At 39.2% G+C, this 14697-nt stretch overlaps 1 protein-coding gene across 2 annotated transcripts in view; it reads left to right on the top strand.

The window, feature by feature from the left end:
- The first annotated feature begins 425 nt into the window (after positions 1 to 425).
- The window catches only part of MYOM1 (myomesin 1), a 72275-nt gene continuing 58003 nt past the window's right edge, over positions 426 to 14697 (top strand). For both annotated transcript variants that reach the window (XM_035318811.1, XM_035318810.1), the window contains exons 1-3: positions 426 to 584; positions 3952 to 4461; positions 12679 to 12816. In XM_035318811.1, the coding sequence (XP_035174702.1) occupies positions 4034 to 4461; positions 12679 to 12816 (566 nt within the window). In that variant the 5' untranslated portion in view covers positions 426 to 584; positions 3952 to 4033. The remainder of the gene's footprint in view (positions 585 to 3951; positions 4462 to 12678; positions 12817 to 14697) is intronic.

Here is a 14697-nt window from a genome sequence, read left to right as displayed (position 1 = left end):
GCTGCTATTTACTTCAATAGGTTGTCTATCATTAAGCTGTGAACTGTCTGTTACATGCACTGTGGCATGGTACAAAAAATTAAAAGAATCCATAAAACATTAATAGTCTTGTACCATGGCAAAGGTCGATATAGAGACTGATATTTCCTACTTTCTGGTTCATGACATGACATATTGTTTGGTTTCCTAAATCTGATTTAACTAAGGAAAAAAATCTATAAATAATTTTAAATTGGCATGCTGATTTTATGCTGTTTTTATGGAAGATATTTAAAAGGGAGAACGCTCCGTCTGCCACTGCTGTCATCATGTGTTTGCACAGAGATAGCACAGGGTATCGGTATCTGTCTCTGTCTCTCTCGCTCTTTGCTGCTATATTTATCACCCTCCTGGCCATAAAAGGTCTGGACTGGGGCTCTGACATTCCACTGACTGCAGGCATTATTTTTGTTCTGGACCTTCAAGTCCAGTCCCTACCCCTGGTCCTGACTACCTCTCCCTTTGCTGCATTCATAGCTGCTGTGTTTTTCTGTTGCTCATCCATTTCAGAGCTATTCCAATTGCCGTTGTTCTTCTGGGCCCCGGTAAGTGTTCCTTTATGATGGAAGATTGAATGTGTTCAACTATTTTTAATTAGAGTCTGTTCTGCCGAGTTGATAGTAGCTCCCTTTAATCTTCTCAGCTCAACAGTTATTTGAGGGAGTTGTAGATGGGAGCTGAAGAACTCTAAAGGCTCAGCTGTGAAACAAAGTGTAGTGCGAGGTTCGCTTAGCAACTCAACCGTCCCAGCACATTCTTATCGTACTCTCAAACAAAGCATGGGTTACTGAGATACAGGAGGAATTTCTTGTGCTACTTCCTTTGGGATTAGAGAATGTGTAAATAATTTAAATATTTTCTAGTTGCATAGGATGTCTCATGATTTGTAAAGCAGATGAAGTACCATTGACTGAACTGAAGGAAATCTTACAATTTTTGTAAGCTTATGTGTTTCTGTATTTTTTTTCTATTTCACTATTTTAATTGATGAAGTAGATCTTCAAAGAATGACACGGATAGTAAATAGTGCAAGAGGCAATGCTAATAATATCACTTCCTTTAAAGTGCATTTACAACCTAGAGACAAGTACAGAACTGCCTGTTTGCTCAGATGCCATTCTGAAAATTCATTTCAACAGCTGCTAACATATAGATCCCAAATCTGCATATTCATCTAGCTATGGCCACTATATTTTTAGGCCAGGCTATACAGTTGTGAAATCCTACACAGATACTGAGAGGGATTTTTACCCTCATAATAAAAGGGGCTAATGAATGGACTCAAACTAAGGAGGTGCAGGTAATATGGATTTTATAAAACTCCAGAGATGGGAGTCAGACAGATAACCAGCCCCAAGTTGGAGTAAAATCCTTGTAAGGTTCAGAATTTCTTGTCATCCCCCAAAACATAGCACTACCGGTCAGACTGGTGTAACTAACTGACCCTTAACCTGTGAGTAATGCTTGATGTTTCAGAGGGAAAACAAAATATAACTCATAGGGTGATAAAACACCTATAAAAGGAGTTTCCTCTTACATTACATAAGTAAGAGTTGGCCTTTGATTTGAACCAGGAGAGATGACTTCTTGTTCAGCTTGCCTTACTTAGTTCTTACTCCTAACATACACTCCTCCTCTTACTCCTGAGGATAGTGAGGCCCACAGCTTTTGAGTCTGGAAAAGTTGCCTTTAACACATTTTACATATACTGACTTAAATGGTTAAGCTTGTTCTTTCTCTCTGATAAAACATACATAGAAATGTCTCAGTTAACTCTTTAATGGACAATACATAAAGTGCTTTATACTTTTGGGTCACCTTCCTTAATTTGAATCCTGGAGAGCTGTGGAAATCCCTGAGCAATAGGACTGAATGAGTGTTCGCGTTGTGGCTGTTGTAACCACCATTTGCACTAATGCTGCAAATAAAGCTGGTGAAGATTAAGGGAGGCAACTGTAGTACTCTACAAAAGGAACACGGGATGCTGTCACGCTCTTTCCCTTTCAGCCTGTAAAACATGACTCATCTGTACACCTTAACTTTGCTCAACAAAAATCACAGTGGCTTGCAAACCCTAAACTAGCTCTGCGGAGCTGGGAGAAAAAGTAATGAAGAAAAATGAAGAAGAAATCTCCAAAGTCAACAAAGTGAAATAAATAAATAAATAAAATATTGATACGTATTAGAAATAAAGATAGTAAACAGAATAGTTGTGTTAATTAGACTTACACACACACACACAAACATACAAAAACAGCCAGAAGGAGAAATAAGGAAGTTAACAAGGAACCTCTTTCCTTCCTTTCTCAGGTAGAAATAAAGTAAATGGACAAACTGGTTTCCTGGAAGTTAAACTGGTTTCACTATGGTCATGATATCAATTTCTTTTACGTACTTAAAGACTTCTGAATGACTTTCTTACTTTATTGTTGAATTTCTGCTAGTGAGTGATCACTTTTGTTATCATGCAAAGAGCAGTTCCCAGACCTCGAGTGAGCCCTGAAATAAAAATACATTGAAACTTTTTTTTTCTTCATAATTAGCCTTAGTCCATTAGAGTACCTGAGCAGTGACCAGAGAGAATAGTTTGCAATTTGTTGACTTGCTATCAGAACAAATACTAAAGAAAAAGCCAAAGACTGAAATATTGAAAGCATAAAGACCAGTGAAAAAAGCACTGATTTTCATGGAATCAAGATTACATTCCAGATTTGTAAGTGTATTTTATATAAAATCATCAGAGAAGTAGTTTCATTAACATGAACAAAACCAGAAGCACAACAACTTCCCTGTTGTTGTGACTGATATAAAAAAACAATAGCAAACACCTCTCGTGGTTTTGGATCTTCAATTTTTTTCTCAACATTCTCCCACCGTAGCTCATTTCTATTCATAATCATGTACCTCTTCAGGGACAATCCTAGGCACGTTGTAAGCCTAATGACCAATGATTAGAAAAAGAAATGTTATCATGAGGGATTGATTGGTAGAGGCAACTTTGCATGCCAGAGAAGAAAACGTCAGTTTTAATAATAACAGCAAAACAAAACAAGATTGGATTGCCAGCTGAAAAAACAAAGGGAAATCCTTTCTGCACTCAACCCTCATCCCATTTTGAGAGGGGAACTACCTCTCTCCTGATCAAATTTCGTACTATGAAAAACTGCCAGATAATCTATTAATGATTGTGCAAAGTAAAACTTAGATAGGCCATTCAGACTGAACATTATATTATTTTCATTTTTGTGTAGAGACTGTATTCCTTATGAAACTGTAAAACTATGATAAGCCCCTTCAAATGAATCTCTGTTATCACACACAAAATGATCAATGTAATGCATGTTTACAGAGAAAAAGTGTCATCCTTCTCAATCTTACTGCTTTTAATTGAGTATTAAAATCTTAACCCATAAATTAAATTGAATTTGAAAATTGGATTACAAAAGTGAATGAAATATTCATATATATTTATCTCATAAAGTACTGAATAACCTTATTGAAATCTCTCATGCCTTTTAAAATAACTTAATAATTTATTCTGTCAATTTTAATTTAACAAAATTATTTACAGTATCTCTGAAGAAGCTGAACACAAAATTTCATTAGCTGGCAGTAATAACTGGAAAAGATGAATGCATGAAACTTTAACAATTTGCAGTAAGAAAAGGGAGATAACTACAAATGATCAGACACAGTAGTGCAAAGTTTTCTGTTCCCAATGAATGACGTATGCACTTCCTGAAACTTAAATATGAGCCTACCTTAAAGTCTAAGAAACATCATAAATGATAGCCCTAAATTTATTACATTTAATTTTTAAAGCTTTAAGTTTCATGTTAGTTTGTTCTTTACTAATTGTATATTAGCTCTGAAGTTTCTTTGATGTTAGCCTTTATGTTTGATCTTTTTCAGACAGTCCTGTTATATCTACATTCAGAAGAGTGCGGCAAAAAAAAAAATAAATAAATAAAAAATAAAAAATTAAAAGGCACTCATGATGTCTTTACCATTCTATCAAAGACACCACGACCATTATGACCGTGCATATCGCCATAAAGCACTGCAGTCAGCTGTAAGCCAGTACCAAAAGGAAACAAAAAGCAAATCTGCTGTCTATGCTCAAGGATCTACAGCTTATGCTAGGGGCTCTGCAGCCTATCGCCATGCCTCTGCAGCAGACTTCAGCCTTGAGTCTTCAGCAGCATACAGCCGTGGCTCTTCAGCCTATGACCTTGAGTCAGCAGCCTACAGCTATGGATCTACAGCCTATGATCACTCTGCTGCACAAAGTAAAAGATCTGCTGCCTATAGTCTTGACTCTGAAGCTCTCAGCAAGAGCTCAGCTGCCTATACTCATGGATCTGAATCAATCAACAAGCTGGCTGCAGCTTACCGGCTGGGATCTGAAGCCTACAGTCTTGGGTAAGGCAAAAAGTACATGTACCTTTGAAACAATATTCCAGAACAAAAATGTCTAACCATCTCTTATTGAAATCAATGGTAAAACTCTCCAGTTCTTCAGCACTGACAATGTTGATGTGGCTGAACGATGACAGATATGAGTTGTATATTCATTCTCCAAACTGGCTGGACATGAGCCACCCAAATTGTTTCTCCATACTAGGAGGGCTGAAGCTAATCTGCAATGTTGAGATAGGTTTTGGGTTGGGGCTGGCTCTTATTTGGCCACATTGGAGCAGTAAAAGAACTTGGGGGAGCTGTTCTCCTAAGTTTGAGCTGACATGCCCATATATCATTAAATAATTATTTCTTGGAATAAATGTTTCATTTTTGTGCTGACTGATTCAAGAAATTCAAGAACATTTCACTCTGAAAATAGGTTGAGGCATACTATTTTCAAAGAGTACCATGAAGTGTTCATCTTGCAATAGAAGAGCAGCTATGGTAAGCTGCCATGATATTTTTTTGTTGTTTAAGAAAGTAAATATTGCTCAATCAATACATTAGCAGAATGTTTTACATACCATAGCCTCACGTTATTTTAATGTATCTCAGAAATTAACAGAAATTAGTGGAGCATTAAAGTAAGATTAGATCAGTTGTTAGCAGTGAAGGAAATAATAAACAAATTATAGACCAAAACATCTTCTCTACATTATATTAATATAAAATGTAGAGTATTACTAGCAGAACCAATCAAGGCTTGTTCACCAGAAAACTTGAATTCTGAAAACTAACTGGCCTCCAGGGATTTTGGATAAAGATGGAATCCTGGCCAAAACCACTGACGGAAAGACTACCTGTACCATAGTAAATAATGCCTTGTGATTGCAGCCTTCACTTGGCTTTCAGGAAATTCAGGGTCATGTCTATTTGCCAGAGTTTGTTCATGAATTTGAACCTCAGGCAATTAGAGCCCAAATGAATAACTGGAGTGCCTGACTATTTTGGGCTATATTATATCCTGTTTTTCCTGTTGAAACCATTTCCATTGTGTAAATAATTAATCACTGAATGGAGTAGCAAAAGTGACTCATTTGTAACCTGCTGATTAAGCAGATTGGAGATGGTGGGACTGAGGGCTATGTTTCTAGAGAGAATAAGGTAGGGGAAAGTTTCCCAAATTGTTCCTGCACTGTAGTGGCACAGCTGTGCCTGTGTGTTGCTGCTAACCCTAACCCAAAGCCTCCCTATTCTCACAGAAAACTTTGAATATTTTGATAAACGGGAACGTTGCTTGAAGTTACAAAAAAATACTTGTAAATATAATTGCTGCCTAGCCTCATCTACCACCACTTCAGTGACACAGGTGTGTCAGATGTTTCTTCTGAAACACGTGTCTTTTCACCAAGAACTCTAATGTCAGCAAAGCAATACTAAAGGAAAATGAATTGTTTAATGTAGTGAAATTATATTGGGAAAGAGCTTAAAACACTTCTAGATTTCCTACATGTTTTAATAATAATAATAATAATAATAGCTTTTGTTTTGAAACAGTATATTTGGTGCTATTTGCAAGCTACTCTGTAGTACAAGAGTTGCCAACAGACCTCATAGTATCCTGGCAACCAGAGATAAGAATGTCTCAGCTGCAATGTCTCTCTGTGATCCTGTCTTTGTATTGGAGAGACTCAGTGCTGCTATGGGAGACAAGGACTTGGGAGATTAGACCAACCAATTTGAATCTTTCTTGCACGAAATTTAATATACGGGAAAATACGGTTCTGAATGGCAACATTTAACATAATTTAATGGTTAATATGTCCTCAACATTGGTTTTTATTTGGTTTCTGAAGCAACTGCTTAATGGCCATTTTGGTGCAATTTGCAGGGGGTACAAGTAGAAGAATACCATGACTATATTGCTAATTGTGGTGCCAATTTAAAGTAATTCTTCCAAAGTTCATTCTATCTTCCCCTGAAAGCCCAAAACACTTCAAGGGATAATGAGGAGACAAAAAGTGTTACTAAAAGAAATGGGGCAAATCAAAGACATTCTGATTTCATCATTACGAAAGAAATGGTGTAACAGGAAAAATTAAAGTGTCTTGAAACACTTTTAAATTTCAAAAAGTAGAACAGGCCTTGAATCAGAATGCTGCATCTAGGTGACCTGGAGCACCGGTGGTTGCCTGAAAGCTGAATGTGCACACAAATCCAAAATCAGATAAAATTGTTTAAATGACAGTTGATTATTGCATATCACTGTATTTTAGTGTCAACTCTACATTTATGTTTAATAGCTTTGTGGATATATGGTTTTGAGGATAAACCTTGCTAAGCCCAAGAGGAAAAATATACCACTCAAATACTGAGCTTATATTCAAGCCACCTCTTATTCTTATCTGAATTACCTTCTGCTAAACTTTACTATTCCTGCAAAATGTGAATGTCATCCTTTTCTGTAGCTGCTTTACAGAAATTAGTGTCCATAAAGAGGCAACATTGATATGCAGGTAGTGCAATGTGAGGAATTTATCACAGGAAGGCAGTGGTGAAGGGCTCGGGGCTGGGTAACCTGCAAGACCTTGACTTGATCCCAGTTCTCTGATGTTGGAGCCTCGCTTGAGTGGAAAACATGCCCAGAGCATGCACAGCTTGAAGGAGATGTAGTGACAAAAAAGGCTCCATTTGGAGACGGGCTGCCTGTTCCTTGCATTTCAAGCTTTCTTCAAACCCATGACGGCTTGAAAAAGAGGAGAGAAATGAAAGCTGGCAAAACTAAGAGCAAGTGCGAAGGCTTTCAGCTCTGTCAGTTACCACTTGCCAAAGCTGTAAAATCCTGGGCTCATAAAAGAAAGCAAGTCTCATCATGCAGAGGCTGCCACTTCATACCAAGACCTCTCCATCAGCCCGTGGGACCACCGCCAGCCCTGCACTGAGCCAGGAGGAGTGAGGCCTGCTGCTACCCCATGGATCCTGATGGGCCTCCAGGCTCAGCTGCCTGCTGGCAGCTCTCTCTGTCCTGCAGGGGTGTGCTGGTGGGGTTTGTGCGCCTCCTGTGTAGTTCTGCCATGCACTACCACAGCAGAGCCAGGCACCAGCCTTCTTCCACAGCTTCTCCATGTGCTTCTGAGAAGCTTTGAGTCAGGTCTGACAAATCTTGTAGCTGTCAAGCTGGAGTGCTGGATTAAGTCCCTTACCTCTTCATCTTCATTTTTCTTTCTTTATTTATTTGGAAGCTCTTTGTTCAAACTTCCATTGCTTTTCCATGTGTAATTTTCCTGGCTGAGAGCCTCAGATAATCCCAAGCAAAGACAGTTGTGTCACAGAGCGGTTATCTGCCACCAAATGGGCCAGAGGCTTGCTTACAGAGAAAATACAAGTTATTGCTGTGGCTCGGGTATTTACATTTATTTCCAGGTCAGGAGAAGTAGCAAAGAAGACATAGCATAATTAGCAAACAGGAGAGGCATCTTATTAACTTTCAATTAATGGAAGTGCCAGATAGTAAGAGTGAATGCTCTTCTGAGCAATAATGTAACTGGGAACAGGATAGGGCTGAATAAATACTACACTTTAAGAAACATGAGAAGACCATGATCTTGACCTCCCTGCTGGCACTGTTCATCCTTTGGTTTATTATAGGTGAGGGTTAAGGAGAAGGCTTCCAAACATCACAGCCAAGCATGGAAATTGATTTAATGCAACTTGCCATGTGGAAACAATTCCCCTTTAAAAAAACTTGTGGAAGCTGTGTGAGGGAACAGCATGATTAGTGCCAGCAATATTGCTTGAGCCCATGACAAATCTGTCAGCAACTTAAAATGAATTTAGTCACCAAAGAGTGCTTCACAACTTTAGTAGCTGTTTTTAAAGAGCTTTCTTGTGAAAAGCCTTTTTTTCCAGCCCCCTCTGGAACTACACCTTGAGAAATTCCTCTTGAATGGAGCTCCTCCTCTGCTGCAGCTATGGTGTATACCACATGCATCCCTTTCTGCTGGTGGAATTAAGTGAGAGAGAGTCATTTAAAGAAGAACTCTAAGGACAAGATGCGTGATTTTCTAATGGTGTAAATGAGCTTACAAATGTCTTTTCATGCTGGCGTCAAATAACTGTGAAATAGGGTATTGTGGCCCACTCCTAGGAAACATTTCTACCTCCACTGGGCTCAGGATCATTTTGTGCAGGGTGGGAAACCTGTCCCTTCAGATGCAGAAACAAGGGCAGTGCCAACATACTGAAGTATATTCATATCTTGAAGATATGAGAATATATATGGGAGTAGGACATCAAAACAAAACCTCTGTTTGTGAGTTTCACGGGCCCTCTACAATGTTGTATTTAGTTCCTCTGGTGGGCTAGAGGGAGCACTGATAGAGGCTGTGCAGGACAATACCTGTGCCTTTAGCATTTACAATCATCCAGCTCCCAATTCATTCCATAAATTCAGTGACTCTAAGACTAAGAAAATGTTGGCATTGATATTTTAACATGCTGAAAACTTATCAAGAAATGAGGACACTAAGTTTGGGTCACCAACCTTGATAAAGCAGTACAGATAGCATCTGACCTGGAAAAAAATATACGTATGCTAGCTGGGCAGATCAAATGAGGCTGAAAGCTGTTAAAAGGTCATGGTACTGTTCCTCCCTGCGAAACTAGAGAGCACTGACATCCTGCTCCTTCTCCTCTGGGGAGATTCTGTTCCACATATCAGGTAAAAGGTTGGAACACTTTAAAATAAAGGGCAAGATTTTAGAATCTGGTTCAAGAAAGCGGAGTCCTCCCTTAGGTTACCTAAATAATGGTTGTATGGCAGGGTTTGGTTTTTTATCGCACAAGAAGAAACAGTAATAACAAGGAAGGAAAACAGAGAATCAAACCTCATGGTAGAAGTAATGACCAACTTGTTTTCACATGCAAAGAGGCCATTTGAATAAGCATTTCCACTAGGCTCCATACAGCTCACCCTGAATAGATGCTAACATAAGGAGGGTTTGGAAAGGAGGAACATTTTGTACCACTTCAAATTTATTCATCTCAGCTTTTGGTTTATGCACTCTAGTTCTGAAAGATTTTGGAGTTACTCTGGATACTCCTCTGAAAACACCAGCTGGGTTCTCTGATGTGGACACAAACCAATTAGAAACTTAGGAACAGCTGTGGGAGAAAGTGAGAACAAAACAGCATATTCTGTCAGTGTGTTAATCCAAGGTATGCTTGTAGCTGAAATACCAGCTGCAGTTCCTACCATCCCATCCCAAGAAGCAACCAGGAAAGGATCAGAGATCATCAAGAACAGTAGTGGGAGGACACCTAGAGAAGGTGTAGGTATTGGGGCTGTTACCTTGGGAAGGTGGTAAACCTGAGCATGTAACATCAATGTATAAAATTGTGAAAGATCTGCAGAGAATGAACAAGGAACATTTTTTCCACTATTCTTCACATGGAGAAGTAGGTAAGCAGCAAATATATGTATATATACATATATATAATGTCACAATTTAAAACAGGTTCAAAAAAAGTGCCATTTACATATATTGCTACAGCAATGATTTCAGCCTCTCACTCAGGACATCCCCGGATCTTTGCTTGAAACCAAAAAGGTTTATCAGGGAAAGTATTTCTCTATATGAACTTTTTTTTAAAAAAAATCTGTTCTTGACTATTGTTGGAGTAGAAAACTGGCCTAAAAGCACCCTTGACATTACTCAGTGTAACACTGCTCACAGGGATCTTGCTTAGTCCAGATCAAGTTGTTGGAAGAGCAGCAACTGAAGTAAATTGGTTGGTGTCAGAGAGCCTGAGTCCAGCAGACAACTGCAGGACCAACGTGGATCTGTTATTCAGTTTGCAGCTATCACCTGTGCCTTTCATAGCGGCCTGTACCACCACAAGGTACCTGGAGGCAGCCCTTGTTCTTAGAAGACAACACAAAGACTCCCACTGCAGCTGTCCCTTCAAGCTGAAAAAGAAGAAAGGAAAAAAAAATCTAGAAAGGTGCTTTTCTGGTCCTGAGCACATACACATGAGGACTGTTCACTATGCCAGCCAAAGCATGCAATAATATGAAGGACCCAGGAGTAGTAATCCAGAAAATAATCAAATGTCTGCAGTGAAAGATGCCTTGATCAAGAGACATGCAGCTTAGAAAACTCTGGAGTTACTGGGAATCTACTGTTCATGTATGGTATTTTTATCCTATTCATCATACCTCCAAGAAAGTCCTAATGCCACCCCAGTTTCTTAGGTTGTGATGGAGATCCCTGGCATTAATCTGAAGGATTTGGGGGCTATTTTAATTAATGCCAGCTGTAGTAGGCAGAAAAAAAATGAAGATGAGTTATTCAGCTTCAGTCACTTGCAATGTTTGATTAAAAACAAACAAACCAACCAACCAACAAAAAAGAGCATAAGAAAGAAAAAACATGCAGAGGAGACATCCACAAAAGAACTGGCAGAAGGTGATGGGAACTGCTATGCATGCTGCCTGGTAATTCCCTATATAGGTGCAGAATCTAGACCTGAACTGAAAACCAGACTGCAGCCAAATTCTGCTTTAGGCACAAATGAGCAAGTTTGGATTTAACAACTCTGAAAACACCTGAGCTGAGATTTTCACTATATTTCATCTACTTTAATGAAAATCAAAAATTCTTGACATTTAAACTGAAGTCCAAAAGATAATGTGATCTTTCTCAGTCTAGAAATGATCAAGAGCCAAGTGGTCTCCTAAAGGGTTTAGCCTAAAGCCTCCAGGCAATCTGATGGCAGATTCACAATTCCAGGTTTGCCCCATCTTAAAATAGGATAAGAAGAAAAGTCACCTGATAAGTAAAGGACTGCAGCTCCTTACAGATCACAGTTCATTTCAATAACAATAACAATAATAATAATAATACTTTGGCTTTCCTTTTTCTCACCATTTATTTGAGTTGACTCCATGCATTCGTGGTTAGCCATAGTGGTTGTACCATATAATTGCCAAACCCAGGAGGGGGGCAACCTTTGGCCTGGGCTGTTCCCAAGTGTTTTCTGCCTAGATTTCTGTCCCTAGAGCTGTGTCTGCCTCCTTTGGAGTCCCTCCTCAGCTCTCTGTGGCAGTGAAGAGTTTATCTTCAATTTTATGTTCTACATTCTTTACATTCTCAGGGGCCCAGTGCTAGGATGAGATTTGGTTATTAGACTACCAGCCTTACCCAGGGGACTGGGAGCAGGTTAGCCCTGTGAGAGTGGTGCAGGTGCTCAGGAGCCTTGCTGAGAAATAGTGGCCTTAATTCTGCTCCTCTGTCTCATGCCATGCAAAAAAAGCTCCAGTCCAAAAGCAGGTTCACCTATGATTTCCCTTGAAAATGCTGAGACAGTGATGAATAGGCAGTTCAGGGATTTGCAAAAGTCTGACAGCTAATGAGAATATTCCATCTCTAAGATATACATCTGGCAGCTAGGGACGGAGTATTGCATTTGGAGAGAAGGAGGGAGGTATTTGGAGTTCTGTTAATACGATTTGTAACCATGTTCAATATAAACTCAAATACGACTGCCTCAGATATGCTTTATATGCATCAGAAATCCTCCCCACTAGCTGGGGAGTCTTTCCCAGCTTTCCCAGAAGCCTTTCTTTTGGTTTACTTTTCTTTCTTCCCACTCACTCTCCACGTATCTGGGCAATGTGAAATGACATTACTTCACTCAGCTCTGCGCTTTCAATAGTTCGGGATGGTGTGGGAGACCAGTGGGAATGGAAACAGCAGTTACTGGACAATTCACTGCCATATAATTTCTCTAAAAAGACTTTAAAGTATCGTGACTGTGAATATATTTGCCCACTGACAATATTTTGTTTGGGGACCAGATAATTTGGGAACTATAAATTTTGGGAAAGTAGAGGTCACCAGTTCAGACATGATCTCCAGAATTACTTGGTGGTCTCAGTGACTTCAAGACCTACCAAAACTACGTATATAAACTCTCCAGGTCTCAAACCAAGCAATGAACTGTGCAGGTATATTGTTTATTCTCTGTATTTACATTTAATATCAAGGGGCATCAGTATTATATTTGTAATGGTCCCTTTGTCAAAAGTGCATTTAGTTATGTGTTTAATAACTCTGAAGCCGTGGTTATTAAAGACAATATTTTCTTTCTCACCAGAGAGCAAAAATGTGCAGTACTTTAATAGTGTTTCTTAACAGTTTTTTTCCCCTGAATTTAACAATATAATTTTTATTGCAGACTGAAAGATTACAATTTAATGATTGAAGATCAATCCTATAAGATGAGTCCCAAAGCAAAGAGAGCAAAACAGCATTTGATATCTGAGGACAAAGAAAATGAAGCCATAGACTACTCAGTGCCTATATTCACAGGACGGTATGTCCATTTTCCTTTTCTTTGGTGCCCTCTGACATTTTATTAACTAATTAAACAAACAAACAAACAAATCCATTAATCTTTTTTTACACTCCTGGATCTCAAGGTGATTGTTTGCACTTCACGTGAGTGATAAAAAGACAAAGAGAAGTTAACTGACTGGCAGAAAGTCCGTCATGGAGGTCAGTCATCCAGAACCAGGACAAATGAATCCAGGTGTCTGGTCTTTGTTTCAAGCACGTCACCAGGGCCACTTTCTATGAAACTATGATATAATTATAACACTGCTTACTGGGAACTGGATAAACATGTTGTCCACATTATTTAGCTTACTCTTGTGGTTTAAAGGCTTGTAATCCAATGTCCCCTACCACACATTAACCATAGAAACAATGAACCAATGTGCAAATGTTTTGACCTGGCACAGGGAAAACCTGGAACAAAACCAAGTAATTTTTCAAATCCGTCATGATTCATACTGATCTCACGTGTTGGTGGTATTTATTGCATGGTTACTACTGATGTAATATGTTTTACTGCAGCACTGTCCTCAGTAAAGCTGAATGTGAACTTTGTGTGGAAGCCAGAAGCCACACAAGCAAGGAGGCTCTCTTGCCCTTTTCTGGATGTGGCACAATGATTTTATTAGGAGTCTGCGACAGGTCAGGTGTAGCCATTTGTTCAGGTTGATCCATACCAGGGTGTGGTGTGGAAAGCAGTCTTATGATGGGAGCCCAGGAAAAAAATTTCTTGCCCACCTGCAGCTGAAGAGAAACCTTTCTCCAACTTGGCTTTCTTCTGCCACACACATTTTTCATGGGACACGTCTAAGCTGTTTTTGGGAGTCAGTGCACTTGTGCCTGCTGCTTGGTCAGCACTCAGGAAACAATGTCACTTGTGTCTTCATGTGAGACCAAGTTCCAACCTGTCAGTGGGAGACATCATTGCTTTTGCCTTCTGAGCATTCTGCTTTTGTGATGAGACCAGCAGTTTTGGTTTTTATTCCTTCCCTTCCACTATCCTGGAATAATATTTACTCCCTCCTTATAGATTTATGTGTCAGATTCACTGCTCTTTGACCCCACTGACCTTCAGAAGCACACACTGTTGCATTTTTAAAGGATTTCTTTGGAGTTCCAGCTATATCTTCTGGGATAGAAATTACATAAATATGTCTCACGCAAAGCTTGCAGTAACATATTTTCAAGGTTTCTTGCTACCTATGTGCTTTACCCAGTGTTTCTGCGATCTGTCTCCCATGCCCTTAAACACAAATATGCTCCCTTTTTATTGTGCCTAGAGTCTACAAAAGTAAAATTTATAACGTTGGTCAATAGCTGGGAATCTCAACTGATGGCTAGTACTCCTGGATGAGTATCTTAGATTTTATACAGGATCCTGTGATCTCACCAAATCACGTCCCCCTTTTTTTTTTCTTTTCAGTTTTTTGTTCAGTGAATACTGTAATATCTAATTCAGTGTGATGGTGTGTAACATCATTGAGTTGTGTCTGTGTGATGCTTTGGGATATCACACTGAAGGATACTGACAGATTTTTACATCACAGTCAATATTCTTCGTCTTCTTACTGTTGTTGGTATCAGAGTCACTTTTTGCACATGGCAACTCAGCAAGTTTTCTGTGCTTTTGTGCCACTGAAATGACCCAAACAGATCTTTTGTAATTAGTTTAAAAGTATTAAAAAAGGCATATGGTAATTGTTAGGGTGCCCAACTCAACATGGCATGAAACATTTCAGGGTGCCTGTTTTAGTCTTTTTTTCTGTTGGCATCACATTCATGAGTGCATGCCAAGGCTGCAGAAGTTGCATGCCACATTCCTGTCAGATATTTATTTTTGTTTGAAAGATAACAGCTGAAG

Source organism: Oxyura jamaicensis, chromosome 2, assembly GCF_011077185.1.
Source record: "Oxyura jamaicensis isolate SHBP4307 breed ruddy duck chromosome 2, BPBGC_Ojam_1.0, whole genome shotgun sequence".
Lineage (NCBI taxonomy): Eukaryota > Metazoa > Chordata > Aves > Anseriformes > Anatidae > Oxyura > Oxyura jamaicensis.
Note: the sequence above shows the minus strand (reverse complement) of the source record. Positions and strands in the feature narration are given on the sequence as shown.